The 21,185-nt window shown below is 43.0% G+C and overlaps 2 protein-coding genes and 1 long non-coding RNA gene across 6 annotated transcripts in view; 2 read left to right on the top strand and 1 right to left on the bottom strand.

Annotated features, from left to right (window-relative positions):
* Positions 1-397: 397 nt before the first annotated feature.
* On the top strand, positions 398-12,652 carry CTBS (chitobiase). The gene is made up of 7 exons (XM_032798868.2): positions 398-910; positions 2,081-2,219; positions 5,377-5,585; positions 6,776-6,947; positions 7,887-7,984; positions 9,520-9,681; positions 10,895-12,652. The coding sequence occupies exons 1-7, from the start codon at positions 764-766 to the stop codon at positions 11,078-11,080; spliced, it is 1,113 nt and encodes a 370-aa protein (XP_032654759.1). The 5' UTR covers positions 398-763; the 3' UTR covers positions 11,081-12,652.
* Positions 12,653-13,317: 665 nt separating this feature from the next.
* SPATA1 (spermatogenesis associated 1) overlaps positions 13,318-21,185 on the bottom strand; it is a 36,928-nt gene continuing 29,060 nt past the window's right edge. For 3 of the 4 annotated variants that reach the window (XM_032798894.2, XM_032798896.2, XM_075067768.1), the window contains 2 exons: positions 19,525-19,623; positions 13,318-15,171 (listed from right to left, as the gene is read on the bottom strand). In XM_032798894.2, the coding sequence (XP_032654785.1) occupies positions 15,067-15,171; positions 19,525-19,623 (204 nt within the window). In that variant the 3' untranslated portion in view covers positions 13,318-15,066. Of the gene's footprint in view, positions 15,183-19,524; positions 19,624-21,185 lie in introns of all 4 variants that reach the window. The other variant, XM_032798897.2, reaches the window with a different exon arrangement.
* The window catches only part of LOC142047094 (uncharacterized), a 2,041-nt gene continuing 1,534 nt past the window's right edge, over positions 20,679-21,185 (top strand). Inside the window, exon 1 of the long non-coding RNA XR_012656243.1 lies at positions 20,679-20,945. This is a non-coding gene — a long non-coding RNA (uncharacterized LOC142047094). The remainder of the gene's footprint in view (positions 20,946-21,185) is intronic.

The following is a 21,185-nucleotide window of genomic DNA, read 5'->3' as shown; positions in this document are numbered from 1 at the left end:
GTCCCCGGCATACCTCCAGCTCCACAAAAACAAGTCTGGCGACACCTTAAAAACTAACAGATTTATTTGGGCATAAACTTCTGTGGGTAACAACCCCACTTCTTCAGCTGCTCCAGTATTCCCCAGCACCAAGATGGGGGCTGTAGGGGATAGCTGAGAGCCCATCCGGGGTGGCCCTCACGCCTACTCCCCCTCGAGCCTTTTGCCAAACTACTCGTGCCCTTTGCCTCAGTTTCTCCAGCTGTTAAAAAGGGGGGGAGGGGGAATAACGGACTCGCTCTTTGGCAGAGGCGCAAGTGCCGCCAAGATCCCAGCTCCAGCTCCACTGACTCGGCCGGTGGGGGTGTGGCGAGCGGCACGTGCTCCCCAAGAGGGCGGGGCTCAGTCAGTCAGTAAGGAGCGGGCCCTGAGTCTCCCTGCCCCAACCGTTATTTACCCGCCCAGCGCCGGGCTGGGCTGGGCTGTGCTGTGCTGAGCGCTGGGGGGGAGGGGATGTCTCGTCCCGCCGGTGTCACGCGGGGAGCCTGGCTTCCCCCACAAGCCACCTCCCCTGCGCGTTTCCAGCCCAGCTGCCGCTGTCGTCCCCTCTCGTCAGCTGCCTGGGACCCCTGGCGCGGCTGCGGCGGTCCAGGCCAGCAGCGAGAGCCGCGGATTGGCCCGCCCCCCCTTTCCGTAGCTGGAGTGGAGGCGGAAGTGCGGGTCCCAGCTGAGAACCTGCCGCGTGCCCGGGTCAGGGAAGGGTCACGTAGCGAGAGTGCTCAACATGAAGCCGCTGTTGAGGGGCGGCGCGTGCCTCTCCCGCTGCTGCTGCCTTCTTCTCGCGCTCCTGTGGCTGGGCTCGGGCGGCGGCGCGTGCCCCTGCAGCGACCCCGCGCTCTGTCGCCCGATCGCCGGCACCCGGGAGTTCGAGGTATCCCGACGCCGAGAGCCGCGAGGGGCTCTGGGGTTGGGAACGGGCCCTGTTGTCTGCGGGGATTCCCGCACCACCTCCTCCATAGAGTCTCAGCCTCCTCAGCCCACCATTGTGGCCTTTCTGGCCTCGGATCCCTGGCTCCTGCCGCTCCCGGGCCCTAGTGCAGCGGCCTGAGCCTGCCTGGGGCTGGGGCCTACAGCCGCTCGACGGGCTGCCCCTTGCCAGCCCCGGTGCATTGGCCTGGCGGGCGGCGTCGTGCGACCCTCACCGCCACATTCACTTGGGGAGAGTTTCGGATTCTCTTGGGGTCCCCTCACCCTCAGCACTGCGGGGGGTTGCATGGCTACAGAGGGGCTGCCAGAGGCTCTACCCGGGGATTTGACTGTCCTTTTAAGGGGATGGTTAGGGTCGAGGAGTCTGTGCCAGCCTGGCAGTGCCAGCGAGGGGAAAGGTTGAGGCTGAAGTACATAAATTGTGACTCCTCTTAGAGCAGAAGCTAGAGTTGGGGAGTGAGCTGTTTTGGTGTGTTTATTACGCACCTGTTCATTGCTAATCGGTTGCTTCTCTTTTTGGGGTTCCAATGTATCTTTCTGCTCATTACATCTTTAGATATGAAACTTTGAAATTTGATTAGGGTTAGACCCTCAAATGTTGGTCTACTGTTAAATTACAGGGATGATTTATTCAACTTCTTACGAAATCCAGCCCATTAAATCATAAGTCTTGTTTTTAATAGAATAAAATGAGTTGTAATTCATTATGACCTTCCTGAAGCTTTAAATCAGTCTAAATTAGTTCATTAGCAAATTGTTTCAGTTAATCTGATCAGTTAGGGTTGGTTTATTTGGTCTGGCAGCTTCTGTTTGACAAAAAAAATTATAAACTGGGTCAGCATGAATTACTGGACAATGACATTGGATCCTGTCAAAGCTCCCACCAGTTTGTTTGTATGTTGAGACCAGCTAGCTGTTGAATTTGGCAGGCTCTAGGTCTGTAAAGGACAAGCTGGTTTTCAAGAAGCATGAATAATTTAACATTTTACTCTATCTAGAATGTATTTGGGATGCAAGGCAAAGGAATGATGCAGCTTTAATTTAAATTCAACTGTCATAAGAGTTTGACAGTTGATGTGATTCCAGTGACTGAGTTTTTCTTCTGCTTTTCCAGGTCTTTGTGTTTGATGTTGGAAGAAAAACTTGGAAGTTCTATGATTGGTCACAGATTACAACTGTGGCAGCTTTTGGAAAGTATGACCCTGAGCTATTGTGTTATGCTCATTCTAAAGGAGCCAGGGTAGTACTAAAAGGTTGGTTACAGTTAGGGAAATGTGGGCATTTATGTATTAAATTTATAAGGGAATAATATACCTCCTTTTGCATAGGGTCATAATACGCTACCACTCACAATTTTTTTTAAAGGTATAAAACAAGCAAAACTCAAATTTCTTCTGCCCCAATAGTAACAAAACTATTTCAGTGTCAGCAAAATAAAGGATCTCCTGGGGCCTGGTCTACACTACGCGTTTAAACCAATTTTAGTAGCGTTAAACTGATTTAACCCTGCACCCGTCCACACAACGAGGCCCTTTATATCGATATAAAGGGCTCTTAAAACCGGTTTCTGTACTCCTCCCCAACGAGAGGAGTAGCGCTGAAATCGGTATTGCCATGTTGGATTAGGGTTAGTGTTACCGCAAATCGCCGGTATTGGCCTCAGGGCAGTATTCCACAGTGCACCACTGTGGCCGCTCTGGAAAGCAATTTGAACTCGGATGCACTGGCCAGGTAGACAGGAAAAGCCCCACGAACTTTTGCATTTCATTTCCTGTTTGCCCAGCATGGAGTTTTGATCAGCACGGGTGGTGATGCAGTCCCAAATCCAAAAAGAGCTCCAGCATATGCCGTATGGGAGATACTGGATCTGATTGCTGTATGGGGAGACAATCTGTTCTATCAGAGCTCCGTTACAAAAGACAACTGCAAAGCATTGAAAAATCTCCAGGCTATGATCACGAGTCCCAGCAGCAGTGCTGTGTGACAGCGTAACGGAAAGCACAGAATCAAATGGATGCTCATGGAGGAAGGGAGGGGGACTGAGGACTCAGCTATCCACAGTTCCGCAGTCTCCGGGGTGTTGGTATATTCTCGTCATTTAACGCCGCCGCCCCCCCCCCCGGTGAAAGAAAGGGAAAAAATCTTCTTGCCATTTTCACTGTCACGTACGTCTACTGCTGCTGCTGTAGACATGGTGCTGCGGCGCTGAACAGCGCTCCCTCCCTCCTTCCGGTGGCAGACGGTACAGTGCAGAGGGACTGGTAGCCATCCGTGTCATCATCCCATGAGTGCTCCTGGCTGGCCTCAGGTGAGGCTGGCCGGGGACGCCTGGGTAAAAATAGGATTACTCCTGGTTATTCCTATCAGATGTACAGACAGCTGGTAACCATTCTCATCATAGCAACTGGGGCTGAGCTCCATCAGCCCCCACCTTGTTCACTGTCTAAACAAAAGATTCTGTGCTGCCTGGACTATCATAGCAGTGGGATGCTGGGCTTCTCTCCCCCCAAACTGTTAATGTCCTGCTTGGACTATCATAGCAGCTGGAGCTGCCTCCCCTCTTTTATCTCATAACAGCAGTGTTCTTATTCCTGCATTCTTTATACTTCATCACACAATGGGGCACCTGCAACGGTAGCCAGGAGGGTTGGGGAGGAGGAAGAACTGGTGGGGGTGTGTTGCAGGGCACCCGTGAAGTGGCATGCAGCTCATCATTTCTGTGGGATCTGACACAGAGCAGCTCTGCTCTCTGGGTACACTGTGTTCTTAGTGACTGCCCATATTCTAGGCAGGACTGATTCTGTTTTTAGATACAACTAATGAGGAATGACCCAGTAGTCATTCCCATTTTTGTCTTTGACCCTGGTCGACCTCAGTGAAGGCCAGCAGGAGCACCCATGACAGCAGCGACGCGTACAGAACAACTGTATGTCATCTCATTGCCGTTTACAATAACATGGCGACGTACAGACAACTGATAACAGTCTCTGCTATACTTGCAAAGGCAACAAATGCTGCTGTGAGCGCTGCAGTACGCTCTGTCATGGCATCCAGTACACATACGGTGACTGTGACAAAAGGCAAACGGGCTCCATGGTTGCCATCTTGACGTCTGCCAGGGACATCCAGGGAAAAGGGCGAAATGATTGTCTGCCATTAGCTTTCGCGGAGGGAGATGAGTGACGAATTTACCCAGAATCACTCGTGACACCTGTTTTTTGCCACCATCTGCATTGGGATCCCAACCCAGATTCCAATGGGTAGGGGAGACTGCAGGGAACTATAGGTATGCTACGGGATAGCTACCCCAGTGCAATGCTCAGAAATCGATGCTAGCCTCGATACAATGGGCGCACACCATGAATTATTTTGCTATTAGCCGCATGCACTCGACTTTATACAATCTGTTTTATGAAACCAGTTTATGTAAAATAGGAATAATCCTGTAGTGTAGACGTACCCTGGGGAAGAGATGAGTAGAAGTCACATGGGAATGGAGAGGAAGAAGTGGGAGGAGGATGAACTTATGCAGGACATGGCCATGTATTTTGTATCATACTTAAAAATCAAATGTTGAATTAAAGAGCTGTAACTCAATCTTAGAGGTTCTTGGACGAGAATAGCTCCAAATATATATTAGGAGGAAGATGTGTGTAAAGTATTAAATGTTAAGGAAAAAAAGTGTAATACCTATAAGGCTGAAAATGCTGTTCATATTTAAGGTTTATTTTATATACCTCTACCAGAATATAACACTGTCCTTGGGAGCCAAAAAATCTTACCGTGTTGTAGGTGAAACCGCGTTATATTGAACTTGCTTTGATCCACCGGAGCACGCAGCCCTGTCCCCCATGGAGCGCTGCTTTACCACATTATAGTCAAATTCGTGTTATATTGGGTCATGTTATATCGGGGTAGAGGTGTATATGAAATCCTTCATTTGTGGCCACACTTAGATGTTGTACACAGAGTTTTGGACTTCTCATTTAAAAAAAAAGACAGAAAAAGGCAACAAAGATGTGGGAAGAAAGAGGGATCACCTGAAAAGAAAGGTTAAAAGAAACAAGAAGAGCGAGTCACTATGACTAGAAGTGTCACTATGTCTAGAAGTATCAGAAGGGTGTCAGCTTCGAGGAAGGGAGAGCAATTGTTCACAGTGGCTAAAGAAGGAATAACCAGAAGTAGTGGGATGAAACTGCAAAGAAAAATTCAGGAATAATCTCACACCATAGTTTGATCTCCCAAGGAAACTGAACCAAAAAATACCAAAGTACCCCACAATTGGCGTCTGCTATACGGTCCACACATAGCATGGAGATGAAATATATGGCGGAATAGGATTTCCACTGCCCAGCCCCACTATCTACTGTTATTCAAGTAAGTGGTAATTTATTAAGATTTCTTGTTTAGGAGATGTACCTATGAAGGAAATTATTGACTCTGCTAACAGAACATCCTGGATAGCACGACAGGTGAACCTGGCCAAAAAGCAGTATATGGATGGAATTAATATAGACATAGAGCAAGAAGTTATCATGATGTCACCTGAATACTATGCATTAACAGCTCTGGTTAAAGAAACTACTGATGCTTTTCATAGAGAAATTCCAGGATCACAGGTGAAAACAAGATTTATTTTATAAAATGATTGATAGATTTTTAAATCTGTGATGTCCTGGCAATTTATTCTATAATGTAAAGAAGACTTGTCTGTAAAGTTCTGTGCATGCCTCTGGCACTGTTTCCCAAGTGTAATTATATATATATATATATACACTTGGGAATTATATATATATAATTACACTTGGGAAACAGTGCCAGAGGCATGCACAGAACTTTACAGACAAGTCTTCTTTACATTATAGAATAAATTGCCAGGACATCACAGAATTATGATCATATATAAGCTCCTCATTGAGTTAGGTGCTGTACAAACTGAACAAAAATGGCTGTATTATTTTTGTCCTAAGGATAATAGAAAACAAATCCTTTATGTAACTCAAATATTAAAATAGGAGCAATTTTGCTGGGATTGACAATAGTTTCATTATAGACCTTTTTGGTATTTTGGCTGCCAATGGTAAATCACTTTTATGTTGTTGTTGGTATGACTTAATGAAACTTTGAAAATACTGTCAAGTATCAGAGTGGTAGCTGTGTTAGTCTGTATCCACAAAAACAGCAAGGAGTCTGGTGGCATCTTAAAGACTAACAGATTTATTTGGGCATAAGCTTTTGTGGGTATAAAACCTCACTTCAGATGCAAATTTGAAAATACTGGTAAGTTCAGCATGATGTTAGAAAAACTTGATAAATCTTTAGAAGGATTTAACAGGCAAAGGAATCAAAGATGTTAAAGATTTCCTTTGCTAAAGTTTTATCTCTGTCTTTTGCCTGTTTTCTGTCATGTTCTTAAATAGATTATCATCGATCAGAGGTCTTCATTCTATTTTTGTGTGTGTGTGTGTGTGTGTGTGTGTGTGTGTGTATTAAATTATACACGTATAGAAGACTTTGCCAACATTTTTAAAAGTGAATCAGATTTTGGGCCCCCTAGTCTTGACTGTGCCCCTTTTTATGCATATTGATTTTATAATTGTAAAGGCAGATTTTCTCTGAAAACTCAGAAATATTTGATTATTTTACAAGGTTTTAGCTGAACAGTTCCTCTTACGATCCATGGGTATCGAACAGCGCAACAGTTTGAAAACATCCCACTAAAGTTTACATAGCTCTGCTTTACAAAACAGCAAAGCAACAGAATATATAAATTCCACACTAGATATAAAGTTGTGGTTTTCTCCATCAGGTCACCTTTGATGTGGCTTGGTCTCCAGCATGCATAGACAAAAGATGCTACAACTACAGTGGGATTGCAGATGCCTGTGATTTCTTGTTCGTGATGTCTTATGATGAGCAGAGTCAGATCTGGACAGAATGTATTGCAAGAGCCAGTGCTCCCTACAATCAGACCTTAGATGGTAAGAATCAGTCAACAATGTTAGCAGTTAGCACATTTCTCTTTTAAAATGCATTATTGGAAGGGGACACCTTTTTTTCCTAAAACATATTAAATGCCTTTTGAGTGCATTATTTGTTTTCTTGAAACCTTTGATACTACTAAAATCTATTAAGAGAACTATTTTCACATTGGGGGAATAGATTTTTGTGGCACCATGGATGGGTATAGAACAGTTATGTGCTACTTGACACCTGAATTATATATATGTCACCCTCAGTGGGATTCAGGTACGCCCAGGGGCAAGAGTTGGATTAGGGCGTAGGCACAAATGGCACCTACCTAAAGTTCCACCTTCACCCATTTAACATCTTTCTTAACTGAAAATCATTTAAATATGCAGGGTTCCACAGCAGGTTAATGGCTCATGCTGTTTATAAAAAGAACAGGAGTACTTGTGGCACCTTAGAGACTAACAAATTTATTTCAGCATAAGATTTCGTGGGCTACAGCCCACTTCATTGGATGCATAGACTGGAACATACAGCAAGAAGATATTTATACATACAGAGAACATGAAAAGGTGGAATTGACATGAGATATCATCAGCAGGAGGGGAAAAAAACCTTTTGAAGTGATAATCGAGATGACCATAGAAGGTGTGAGGATACTTAACATGGGGAAATCATCTCCATTGATTGGCCTCTTACAGTTGGTATGGCTACTTCCACCTTTTCATGTTCTCTGTATGTATAAATATCTTCCAGTCTATGCGTCCAATGAAGTGGGCTGTAGCTCACGAAAGCTTATATATATCAAGTTAGTTTGGCAGGGTCTGTTTTCCATAAACCTACATGGATTTGCATTAACTATATTACCTTATATGACATCAGCATGTTAATAAGTATATACAGCAGAAAAAAGAAGCATGCATGTAAATTCATATTTTCTTTTAAATTAGGATATGATGACTACATTAGTATGAGCATTGAGCCTAAGAAGCTTGTGATGGGTGTTCCCTGGTACGGCTATGATTATAGATGTCTGAATTTGTCTGAGGTAAGATGAAAGCAGTTCTTTCATAACTGTGCTGTTGATTTTTTTTTCCTATGATATGCTATATAATTTTTGGTAGGTACTTTTTTTACAGTAAGGAAGTGCAAAGACACTCTGGTCTCTAAGAGCACAGGGCTGGGACTTAAGATATCAGTGTTCTAGCTGGTTCTGCCAGTGACTTACTGTGTGATCCCAGGCAAGTCATTTTACCTCTGTGCCTCCCTTTCCTCCTCTGTAAAATTAAGATGATGATACTTGGGCACCTGAAAGTGCTTTGAAACCTTTGGATGAAAAGAGCTATATAAGTATGTAGCTCCCTCTTTTGAGGCAGCCTGATCCCTTCTGAAGGTAGTGGAGCCTCTTATCCCTCTGCTGGGATTTGGTGACCCCCTTTAGGACCAGTGGTCCCTGAGTTCTTAGTGCTTTGTGCCTCCATCTGTGTTCAGGTGCACAAATCAGTAATCAACCCTATGACCGCTAGGATATAATAATTTATGGGTACAATAAATCAAGGAGTTACATAAATAGCATTTTATTCCTGAAAAGGAGAGAGGTAAATTAAAAGGAAGGGGAAGAGAACAGGCAAAGGAATCAAAGACGTTAAATAAATAAACTCCTTACCCCCCAAATCCTGCAAATAAAAGCCCATAAACTAAATTGATATGAGAGAGGTCTTCTCCCCCCTGCCACCAGTGCTCCCTAGAGGCCTTATCTTGGGTGTGGAGGGACTGGAGTTTGATGTGGATGGCTGGTATCCTTTCCTGGGAAGCTGATAGTCCTTCCTTTCAGCTGAATGGAGTCCCTGGTGTCCTTGAGCCCTGACTGTTGGGTTCAGCTGCCTTTCAGTCCTCACTGGTGCAGCAAAATCTTGGGCTTGGTCTCTGTTGTGGAGCTGGGCGCTCCAGGTCAGTCTCGGGCCCTCTGATAGGGGGAGTCAAAATAGCCATTTCCCCTTCTACTGCAGAGAGACTCTCTCTTGAGGCTGCTTCTCTTCCAACATGACTTTCTGAAAGCAGCTCTCCCCTCCTCATGTGGTCCCTGCCACGCTAATGTGGCCCATTCATATGAAGGCTCTCTGGGACCTGCAATTGATTGTCCAGACATGTCAGTCAGGTTCCTGGGTCAGCCCCTACAGACACTGGGGATCAAGCAGTCTCAGTTGAAGTTCCAGTCTGTGCCTCTGTTCTTTGTGAGACCTGCTTCTCTGAAGCCCCCAGATTGGCAAGGGGGCTACAAGTACAAAGTATTACTGAGTTTTGTTTTGTTGTTATATTATTTTTATAATAAAAAGTGAATATTAGTGTTGGTTATTTCCCACGGTAGACTGATACGAGGAGCTGGAAGTTGCTCATTTCAATTAAAGTTGAATTATTTGAACTTCTTTCTCTACATTTTATTGAAATGGAGAGGAATCCATATCTGGTGTGGATATTTAGTTATTTTTGGGAGGTGCCTCTTTATGACTTTCCCAGGCTTATCCCTTCTGAAGGGTTTAATAAATCCAAGTAACATGAACCAGAACTCCTGTTTTTTTTCAGGATCATGTTTGTTCCCTCCCAAATATTTCTTTCCGAGGGGCTCCATGCAGTGATGCTGCAGGGCATCAGGTTCCCTATGGAACAATAATGAAGCAGGTGAATAGTTCTATTTCTGGGAGCCTGTGGGATGAGGAGCAGAAGGCTCCATATTATGAATATAAGGTAAGCAGTTTCCTTGACAAACATTCATGAGCTGTGGACTAAATGTACATGAACCTTAGTTCTGTTCTTGTAAAGCTAGATTCTCAGGTGTGATCTGTCCACTTTGTGATGCTCATGTGTTGCAGAGTGGATGGATTCCAATTTAACTTATGTCAATGGAGAGTTCCCCTACACAAGGCTAGCAGAAGCAGCGGAGCTGGCTCCTGTTCTAGCCTACCACCTCTTCCTTGAGAGAGAGGATGCATGTAATGCTAGGAAGGGGATTTGGTAAGACAGAGTTTCACTATGCCTATCCTCCCTTGTCATAAGGTCCCTAAGGAACCTTATGCCAGTGATGTAAGTTAAAACAGGCTCCCAGCTGCTCTTAATTTCTGCTGGTGCTGAGTGGCACAAGATTAGGGAGCTGCAACTGGCTCCCTTTGGCTTCCCCTCTTCACTATGTCCAAACTCCATCTGGATACAGTGGAAGACTGAGCCCATATATTATTGGTGTGCACTGATAAAGCTGTAAATATTTCTTATGGTTCTGTTGGTGATGGATTGTCAGTTACCTGGTATTACATTTTGTATAACTTTAATGCACTGATGACTACAAGCTCTTAAAAGTCATCACCAGGTGAAAGCAATATAACTTTTATTTGGCAAAATTCCATAACTTTTTCTCTAGATCTGTTTATTGCTAGGAACAAAACCACATACTCTATGACTGCATTTCATTTACTAGATTAGACTACACGATTGAAATCCTAGCCCAAGCCTTTGATATTATCAACTTTTAAAATTAAATTTATCATTAAAATACCCACAGATCTAGTCATCTCATTTAACCTAAATTAATACAAACATCTTTGTAACTCATTTGTGGTTGCTTGTCTGGAGATCAGAGAAACATACTGGTAAGAAAGCAGAGATGTGTATTGGTCTATGCATTGTAGAAGAAAGACAGCTGGACTTGTGGGTTGTTGGTTTGGTTTTGTTTTAAACCGAACACACACACACCCTTTTCAAAAGCTTCTTTGCACTTTTGGAAAGGGAATTTTAGATTGTCTTGTTTGTAGAGCTCTTAAATGCAAGTCTGGAAAAGCACTGTACACATTTTATTCATCTGAGTTTTTACTTCATTTATAATTATAGTTTTGATTCATTGCATTTAACCTCTTTGTATATGGTGTTTATATATGTTAACATAAATGTACTTACCAACTTTTTATAGGACTCTCTTGGTCATTTTCATCAAGTATGGTATGATAATCCACAGAGCATTTCCCTGAAGGCAACGTATGCAAAGAAACGTGGTTTAAGGGGTATTGGCATGTGGAATGGAAATTGTCTTGACTACTCCAGAAGTTCTATAGCAGAACAGCAGACTGAAGCAATGTGGCGAGCCTTGAGACCATAGCAACTATATAAGATAGTGAACACTACTTCAGGATTTAGAATGTAGAAAATTAATTGGTAGTTATGACTAATATTCTGTATTATGCCTTCTTGCAAGTATGCACTGGTTACAAGCAAAACTTCATCTTGTCAGTCTGCTTAAGGCAGTATTTTTATACCTTAGAAAGTATTTAACATTGCATTAACACTGTTTTAACAGGTTCTGGTTATTCTCATTTTCAAAACTTTCATAATTGGCATCAGACCTTGAACTTGACGCTCATAATCTATATTAACAACGTATGTATGTTGAATCATTTAAAAGAGAGCATATGAGAATGAGGTGTTCTGCTCAACACACATGCTTTATCATAACCAGCTACTATTCTTTATTCTGTAAACTTTATATCTAAAAATATACACCGACTAGTTGTGAATGTTTTAATTATTTGTAGCATTTAGCTTTGTTGCCAGTGAAACTGAAGAATTAAATATTCTTTTTATGTTTACATAACATTGTGAGGTTTTTTACAACTTCAAAAGCCAGAAAACCTTAGGCTTCAAAGAAAGCTTGCACCCATTTTGCTCAAAGCAGCATTCTGAAGTGTATGTGATATACATTTCTTATGACCTCTCTAAACACATTGATTTCATAATTAACATTTTTAAGTGTCTGCATTCTTTAACTAGATGATTGTAGTCACCGTACTGCTGTAATTTTTTATACTAAAGTCTACATAGTGTTTAATTCCCAATCGGAGAAACGGATGTTATTCTCTAAGTATTTAGAGATTTATTCTCCTCATCTTTCATGTCAGTAACCGGTACTGCTGGCTGTGAGAAACATATGCACACACATTGGCTAGCTTATTAACATTTTTTGTAGTAACGGTGCCCATACACATTGGAATCTGTTTTGGGGCACAGTATTTATTAGTGCTAGTGCTTCATTTGTGCTATATTGTGCTTTGATCCTGCCTGTGTGGATAAATCATCTTTCCATTCAAGTTAAAGGGGTTGTATGGATCAAAGTGAGATTTGAATTTGGCTATAACATGGTACCCTGAAAAAATTGCTCTGTCTTTTTAGATCAATTTCATGTGGATCTTGCAGAGAGAAGAATCCTGTATCAGTAGAGAAATGGATTGGATAATCTAATAGATACTTTTCATCTTTAAATTCTGTGATTCCTGACAACTAAGAGGATAGATTCCTTGATCTAGAGGGGTGTTTTTCACATTTCTTTACACAAAACTCAGACTGAATGAAAGGACCCTATGTTCATTTCTAGTTGCTTATAAAATGTGAAAATATGCAGAATGAGAAAATCTCAGGTTAGTCTTAATATTTTCTGATGATACTTCATTGTGCCAGGGGAATTTTTGAATGAAATATTAAAATATTTGCAAACATTTATAGAGATTGATGTATGTGTGTGTGTATTTCAGTGAAGTTTTGTTAAAATAGAAAGGGAATATTAAGGCTGAGGCAAAAGAACAATTAATGGCACTTTCATCTTCCTAGAAGCAAAATACAGTATTTGTTTTTTAGTAATATTAAATAATCCTTGAAATAAATAATCTACTAAACTGTTTTGGAGAGATTTTCTGTATATAACATTTTAAAAGGTGTAATCCAAAGCTCCTGAGTCTATGGTTTGTCCTTGAACATACTGCAATGAAAGAAGAAAGAAAACTGTTTTCTAGTCCTATTGTGTATTTGTTACAAAGATAGGCCCATATCCTGCAGACACTTATACATCTGTTTAATTTTATACGCTCTGAGTATTCCCATTGAAGTCAGTGGAACTACTCATGTATGCACTTAGTATATCAAATTAAGTCGTTTTTTTAAATGTTGATATTTTCTTGTAGTCTGTGGACAGTGAAATAATGAATAGGAGTCTGACATTCCCCCTTCCTTAATCAGGATTTTGGTTTAAATACTTAACATTGTCAAGTTAGACCCTGACTATGCTGTAACTTGCAACTGATGTTACAATAGAACCTCAGAGTTATGAACACCTTGGGAATGGAGGTGGTTTAACTCTGAAATGTTCATAACTGAACAAAATGTTACGGTGATTCTTTCAAAATGTTACATTTAACATTGACTTAAATCAGCTTTGAAACTTTATTATGCAGAAGAAGAATGCTGCTTTTAACCATCTTAATTCAAATGAAACATCAAATCTTTTTTAAACTTCCCCTTTATTTTCATTTTTTTAATAGTTTACATTGAACACAGCACTATACTGTATTTGCCTTTTTTTTTTTTTTTTTTTTTTTTTCCGTCTCTGCTGCTGCCTGATTGCATACTTCTGGTTCCAAATGAGGTGTGTGGTTGACTGGTCAATTCGTGACTCCCCTCCCAACATTTTGAGCCAGATTCCCATTATGTTCTTCTGGGGCAAAAGGGATGCTGCTGCTGAGCCATAACTCTAAACCTCCAAACATCAGGGGGTCACAGACTTCATCTGGATTCCTTACACTTGTAAAACAAAAGGGACTACACCTCTACCCTGATATAACGCTGTCCTCGGGAGCCAAAAAATCTTACTGTGTTATAGGTGAAACTGTGTTATATTGAACTTGCTTTGATCCGCCAGAGCGCTATATCCGAATTCGTGTTATATTGGGTCGCGTTACATTGGCGTAGAGGTGTATATCACCTTTTACCTGTGGTATCTCTTTTCATCTGCTGCTGTATATTTCATTTAACTTTTGTTAAAACTTGAAAAAGTAAACACTTGAATCTGATTCACCAACTAGAATTTTAATTGAGCTATTTCATCATTTCAAGTTTTCTGTATCGCTGCAGAGAATAGAATGCAGAAGCCCAGAATGCAGAAGAATGCTCTTATTTAAGTACTGTTAGTGTTGTCCATGCTGTATAAACAGAAAAGAGACAGTCCCTTCCTTCTAGAGTTTGCAATCTAAATTGGTTCTAGACAATACAGTTCATATTCATAGGATTTAGGTTCCAATCCTGAAGTGGGACAGGGGGCGGTTGATTGGTTCATTTATTGGGAAGGCTTTATGGAAGGATTTAAAGAAGGATTATATTGGAGACATAACTCCAAGATTTAGAGTTCCTCCTTTTTTTAAAGTGTTGCAAGAACTTTCACATCCTATTAGGGACATCCTGTCTGTTTGTCACTTGCAATAATTAGTATAGCCTGTCAAATATGTGGCAGCTTCACATTAACCTCTTGCAGATATAATACCCTTTGGAACTAAGGGAGCAAGCAGGAGAGAATGAAAAAAGTTAACATGAGGGGGTACTATTTCCCTTCTAGAGATCTGATATCTGCACAGGAACATTTCTGTTGCCTCCACTCTGAACTTGGTTAATAAATACTGTATGCTCTACATTTTCTTTCATGTAAGTATGATCATGGTCAGACTTATAATCTCAGGGCTAGGACCAAGGGCACTTGATTGTCAGTGCAGCTACACTTAAGAGAAGGAAAAGAAACTACACAACTGATACGATAATTTAGAGATAGATATGTTTACAATGCTTGAATTTCAAAGCACAATGACGTAGATATCTGAAACCTGACTATTTTGTGGGTTAAACTGATTGAGCTATATGTACTTCAAAAAACCAAAAATACATTTTTATCCACAATTCTGGGTATACTACTTCAAATTACAATTCCATGTTGATCTTCATTATATAAAAGTGACATGTTATGCTAATTCACTATTTGAAAATTTTTTAATGCCATTTCTTTACATTTGATTAGATTATAGTCAAAAATAAACACACTAATACATTAAACTGCATGTTTTATAAGTGAATTACAACTGAGTTACAGTTATTAGCTTGAGCTATTTTAAGGCATTTTAAATAAATTATGTACCTCTATTTTAACATACACAATTATCCTATCTTACATCTTGAAAAGTCTCTTACAATAAAAGCATAGGAATATAAAAACAAATACTGACATGTTGAGCTACTATACAAATATATTACACAATCCCAAGTAATGCGATCCTTCTAAAATACTGGTGTTTCAGACTGGAGTATTAAAGATGACTGAATTTTCTTCTGTGCCAGCTCTGCTCTCAATGCTCGTAAATCAGAGGCTGCCTGCTTTCTCATCTGCAAAAGAACTAGAGATTATTTAAAGAAGATTTTGAAGTTAAAGATACAATATAGTAAAGATTTACCTTTTATGTGGGTTAGATGGATATAGACTGTGCCTTTCATCTTCAGGGCCCTTTGATTCTAACCAGTTCTCGCCCTGCTTTTCTGCATGTTTCCTTTGTTGTGTCATCTTTAAAAGTCAAAACCTAAAATCCTTACTCAGCAAATTCCTATTGACATCAGTAGGAGTTTGCCTGAATAAGGAATGACTAAAAATTGACTGACTCTCAGGATTGTCTTGTATAACTGACACTATTTCTCTTCTAGAAACACATTTTCTAGTGTTTTGACTTTTGCTAGCAATGGGCAGAATTGTCTCCCACATTGCAGATGAGGAGGCAAAGGGAAAAAAATTCTTATTTTAGTTGCAACAGTATAATCCACATTGATTTCAGTGTCATACTCTGAATTCACTTCTCTATAACTAAAATTAAAATCTGGCTCCAAGCTTATGTGAAAAAATGTATATTGTACTGCAGTTGTCTAGACCAGACCTGGTCTGTGAATAAAATGATCTTGTCAGACAATTAAATGCTCCTGGGTTTTCATTCTGCCCTTTATCTTCAGGTTAGATCATCTGATTTCCATCCTAATTTTTTCCATTTCTTTGTGGATGGTGTTGGCTGCTTCTCTCCCTGCTCCCCCCCACCCCGTGTTTTATCCCTCTTATCTCTGTTATTGCCTGCTCCCTTAGTACCCTTTGAGGCTGCCAATAACTTGTTACCCAGCGGATGTTTAAAATTGGGAATTTACTCCTATCAGTCTCTCATAGATGTGACTCTACATTAAAGCTATATCTCCAACAGCTATAATTAGATGTTTTTCTTCCACTTTCTGATGTTGGTGTCTTACAAACAAGGCTGGATAATGAATACAGAGCTGTGATTGAGCTTGTTTTCCCTAATACTCAACTTTTGTTCCACTTCATTTGCTGTCGTGATACAATGTGAGGCTGTAATAACTTTCCCAGGTCCCGTTTTTACTTTGCCCTTCCAAAGTCATTGACTTAGATTTTAAAATACTTATGGGATGCTTATTCTACCTCTGCATCATCTTTCTTTCATTGGAGAGCAATGGACAGCAGTGTGTTTTTATTTATAGATTTTTTTTCTGTTGTGCTCATGTAAGTTCTTTACTGGGTCTTTACAACTCTTGGGCTGGTGTAGTATTTTTAATTAATTGCCTTCCATATCATGCTACTCATCTTTTCATCAGACATTTCTCAAAGGCTCTACGAGGCTATGTCAATCTCAGACTCTCCAAACTATGGCCTATATCAGGGATTGTTTACTGGCCGCGTCCGCAGGTTTAGCCAATTGCGGCTCCCACTGGCCGTGGTTTGCCGCTAGAGGCCAATGGGGGCTGCGGGAAGCAGCGTGGGACGAGGGATGTGCTGGCCTATATTGTCTATGATGTCAGCTTTCTTCTACAGGGAGAGTTTGTCCAATTGCTCTGGTAGGGCAGGATGGAGGCTGTAGTGATTGCCATTATGGAATAAAAAGGGGCTTAGGTACATAAACTCCTCTGAATGTGAGACATTACACTGCTTCCTTTCTTCCTCCCCTCCAAGCCTTTATTGCAGCTGGGTTTCTGTGCTATCGCATTCTCAGAAGGGGAAGGGATAAGAAGATTGGACCAGTATCATTTATGTTTTTTTCAGCTTTATGGGCAAAGGCAGGGTCTGCAGAACCTAATCCATGTTAAAAACCCATGAATAGTGCTCTCATTTGGATCATGGGAAGAGGTGACAGTAGAATGAATACAGACAGTCTCTATCTTCCCCCATCTCATTGGAGCTTAAAGCCATTGTTGTACTGCTGAACATCACCAAGTTCTGCTCTGTGCGTCTCAGCTCGGCGAGAGACTTGCTGTGTAATGGTGGACAGGTCACTTGAGCTCCAGTTACCTCATATAAAATGGAAATTGCAACAAAGATATGATTACGAGGACTCCTTAGGCTATGTCTGCACTACAGAGTTTTGTTGACAAAAGTTATGTCAACATACGCCATCGCTTTAATTAAACCATTGTTGCATATCCATACACTATCCATTAGCATTTTTTGCATCAACACACAGAGCAGGGCGGTGTGGTAGCGATCCCACTATCCAAATAACTGCAGGGTCCTGTGAGAAGGGTTTGCAATGCCTCATGGGGCAAGTACATCATATGATCCATTTTTCTCATTCCCATCGTTCCATGGGCATGATACTAGACTGGGGGGGAGTGACAGAGACAAAGTGTGTAGGGAGTGGGTGTATAGCTGAGAGAGACAGTTTGTGTTGAGGGAGAGTGAGTGTTGGCATACTGTCTTTAGGTTCAGACAGCAGCTGGAGGTGGGGATCGCCGCCCTACCCCCAATCAGCCCCTGCCTTCTGCCCTGGCGCTGCAAAGCAGAGCATTCCCTTGCAGTAGCAGCCTGCCTGCTGCTGTGTTCCTAGTGCCAGATAGGCCTTGTCAAGGGTCTAGTTTTTAACCGGAACATCCACTCGAAAAGGGAAACGGGGCTGGCAGCGTCTGGACACTATAAGTCCAGTTACCACAGTAACTGGCCTCTAAGACGGGAGTAGTGGGGGGGTAGTGGGAAGAGCAGCAGCTGCTGCTAGAGCCTGGGGGAGCAGCTCGGCTTAGCAGTTGCTGCTCTTCTGTTCCCCGCCCCCACCCCCCTCCTGGCCTGATAGAGAACAGGGTGGCTACCAGACTGGGCTTCAAAGTAGGTGCCTTCAGCGGGGGAGGGGAGCTATGTAACCTATCTGCCCCCCTTCCCCACTGTGTCCTGATTTCCCCACCCTTCCCGCCAGGAACTAACCCCCCCACCGTCCTCTGCCCTGGTGTGCCCCAGTTTCCCCACCCTGACCCCTCACTCCAGAGCTGGACTCCCCTGCCCCTCACTCCGGGACTCCTCTGTCCTACTGTGCCCAATTTCTTCACCCCAGCCCCTTGCTCTAGGGACTGACACCCCCCCCAACCCCTACTGTGCCCCCATTTCCCACCTGTCCCCCTGTTCCAGGGACTGCCCCCTGCCCCCCTCTCAGCCCAGAATGCCCCTCTCTGCCCCCTTGCTCCAGGGATGGAGCCTGCCACCCTGCTGTGCCCCAATTCCCCCCACACACCACCCTAATTTCCCCACCCCAGCCCCTTGTGCCAGGGGCCAACATCCCTGCTCCACTGTGCCGTGACTTCCCCACCCCACCCCCATTAAACCCGGGGTTGTGAGTTCAATCCTTGAGGGGGCAACTTAGGGATTTGGGGCAAAATCAGTACTTGGTCCTGCTAGTGAAGGTAGGGGGCTGGACTCAATGACCTTTCAAGGTCCCTTCCAGTTCTAGAAGATAGGATCCCTCCATTAATTTATTTATAATTTATTGTGCCCTGATTTCTCCTCCCTGGCCCCTTGCTCTGGGGACCCCCTCCCTGCTGTGCCTTGATTTCTGCACCCCAGCCCCTCCTCACCTTGCTGTGGCCTGATTTTCCCACCCTGGCCCCTCACTCCAGGAACTGACAGACACCTCCCTGGAACTGACCCTCCCCCCCACCTTGCTGTGCCCCTCCTTAGCCCCTCTGTCCAGGGACCATAGCCCCCCTGCTGTGCCCCAACTGGGCAGGCAGGCTCCACATCAGATCCTCCCAGCTCTGGAGGCAGCAAGTGAGTCCCAGAAGATGGGTAGTGACCAACGGGATTGGTGGGGGGGGGGGTGTTAGGGTGGGGGGACAGGCAGGGGAAGGGGCGGGGCTGGGTGCTTGGTTTTCAGGGATTAGAAAATTGGTAACCCTAGCACTGGCGAAAGCAGAAGTCCAGGAGCAGCATGCTCAGCTGTCAGAACTTCCTGAGCTTTGAAAGGGGAGTGGCTGCATGTCTGGGCAGCTTGAGTGAGCAGGCCGGTCATGATGGACGTTGTGGGATACCGGGAGAGGCCAGTTATGGTGACGTAATGAACAGCACTGATACTTTGTTGTTTTAACTTTGCCGCAAAAAGCTCTATGCCTCTTGTTGAGGTGGTTTTATTTTACTGGCACACCAGGAGAGTTTTGCTGACAAAACTGCAGTGTAGCCAAGGCTTTAGTTTATGCAGTTCATGGAAAATGTAAACGCTAGAAACACTGCTTATTACTACATGATGTGGAGTAGGCAGGTTGGTCATTTTGCTTAAATGAAAGCTACAGCTAACCCAAAGAAAGCTTTAACATAATCTCTTCAAATACTGATTAACTTTTTAAACTTTCAAATACTTTATGGCTCTAGCTTTTCTAGCGAAGAAAATCTCTGTTTGTTTAATTTACAGATTGGTTAGAATAAAGGCAGGTTACCTTAATTTCTATTATGAGTTTCATTTTTGTATTATCCAGCTTTCTCTTTAGTTGATCAATTTCGTGCTGCACTGTTGTAATCTGGATGATTGTGGTGTTCTATGGGGAATAAACAAATAGCTTTTATGCAGCTCAACTATACTATATATTTTTCTACCACTGCAGTGCTTGACCATAATCTCTCTCCCTCCCCTGCACTAGGACAGCAATCCTCTAAACGCTTCTTCCAAGCCTTCAGTTTTTGACTCCCTCCGCCCCCCAACATGTCCTGTATTGTAGCAGTCTTCTCTCAAAAGGAGGGCACCAGGAGGCAGGCCCTGCTGGCCTTCAGATGAGCAGGAGACACCCACAATTTCCCCAAGCCCTGTTACTCTGGGAGATGGACAGTAGCACATTATTTTGCTACTGGTTTTCATGACTGGACCCTGCATATGAGTTAAAAAATATGAATGTTTCAGTCTCATCCATATAATGCCTTTCCTTTGTCTCAATCAGGACATTGATGGTGATCTGCTATATTCAAGAATAGTGTAGCTTAAACAGAACACCACCTCTGTAATGGCAGTATCATTTTTGAAAAATTAAATGGCTTAGTTATAATGACAGTGAGATTAGTGTTTTCAAAAGTATGGGCCAGCTCCTTAGCTGCTGTAAACCAAGACAGCTTCCTAGAAGTCAATGAAGCTGAAGGGGATGCGCTAGGCCTTTGAAAACCTCTCTATATTCCAGCAACTATATTGACATTACATGGCACTTGCGGCGTTGGGGAGGCAGCGGAGGGAGGGGGAGGCTGTGCGCTGAGTCCTCGCTCCTCCTCCCTGCCCCCGAAATGCCGCAAGCCAGCTGATTGCCACAGGCGGGCGGGCGGAGGGGGGAGAGAAGGGGGAAGGTGCTGATCTGGGGGGTCTGCCGGTGGGGAGGGAGGGGCATAGGGAGGCTGCCAGCTGTGGAGAAAGCAGGCAGCCAAACAACATAAGAGTGGAGCTTCGCACACCTTTAAATGAGCATGTTCCCTAATTGATCAGCAATGTAACAATGGAACAACGTTAACTGGGATGACTTCAAGAGAGGGGTTACTGTAATAGAAGTACCTGATAGAGCACATGCTCCTGTAATACTGGCAGTGCTACCCAGAGCGCCATGCTTAATAATAATTACACATATTGTGCTTTACAAGTATTTATCTCTTATAGCTTTCAGATCCGAACATAAAAACATCCACAAATACTTCGCCACAGTAGATTTTCTGTTATTCTGCCTAGCCTAATTTCAGATTAACTATCAGAGGGGCTTCCGCTACTTCCCTTGGCAAATTATTCCACAGTTTAGGAGAGTTCACTGTCAGAAAGTTTTTCTTCAGTCTATCTGACCAGTTTAGTTACTCTTCCCTTAACTCTCACTAATTCCTTCTGCTAATGTAGGTCTGTCATAGCATTCCCTCTCAGATCTGAACCTTAGAGTTCAGAAAATGAGCACATGAATCCTCTAAGCTTAATTATCAGCTTAGATCTGATAGCACTGCCACCACCCAAAAGTATAGTGTTTTGGGGCACTCTGACCTCCCCAGCTTTCCCTGGGGACCCCAAGAACCCAAATCCCTTGGATTCTTCAAACAAGGAGAAATAAACCATTCCCTCTTCTTTCCCCCTCCCAGACTTTCC

This window comes from Chelonoidis abingdonii, chromosome 7 (assembly GCF_003597395.2).
Source record: "Chelonoidis abingdonii isolate Lonesome George chromosome 7, CheloAbing_2.0, whole genome shotgun sequence".
Lineage (NCBI taxonomy): Eukaryota > Metazoa > Chordata > Testudines > Testudinidae > Chelonoidis > Chelonoidis abingdonii.
Note: the sequence above shows the minus strand (reverse complement) of the source record. Positions and strands in the feature narration are given on the sequence as shown.

Coding starts and splice junctions, on each gene's coding strand:
- CTBS (XM_032798868.2), top strand. CDS start 764: ATGAAGCCGCTGTTGAGGGGCGGCGCGTGCCTCTCCCGCTGCTGCTGC. Junction 911..2,080: donor CCGGCACCCGGGAGTTCGAG/GTATCCCGACGC, acceptor CTGCTTTTCCAG/GTCTTTGTGTTTGATGTTGG. Junction 7,985..9,519: donor GATGTCTGAATTTGTCTGAG/GTAAGATGAAAG, acceptor GTTTTTTTTCAG/GATCATGTTTGTTCCCTCCC.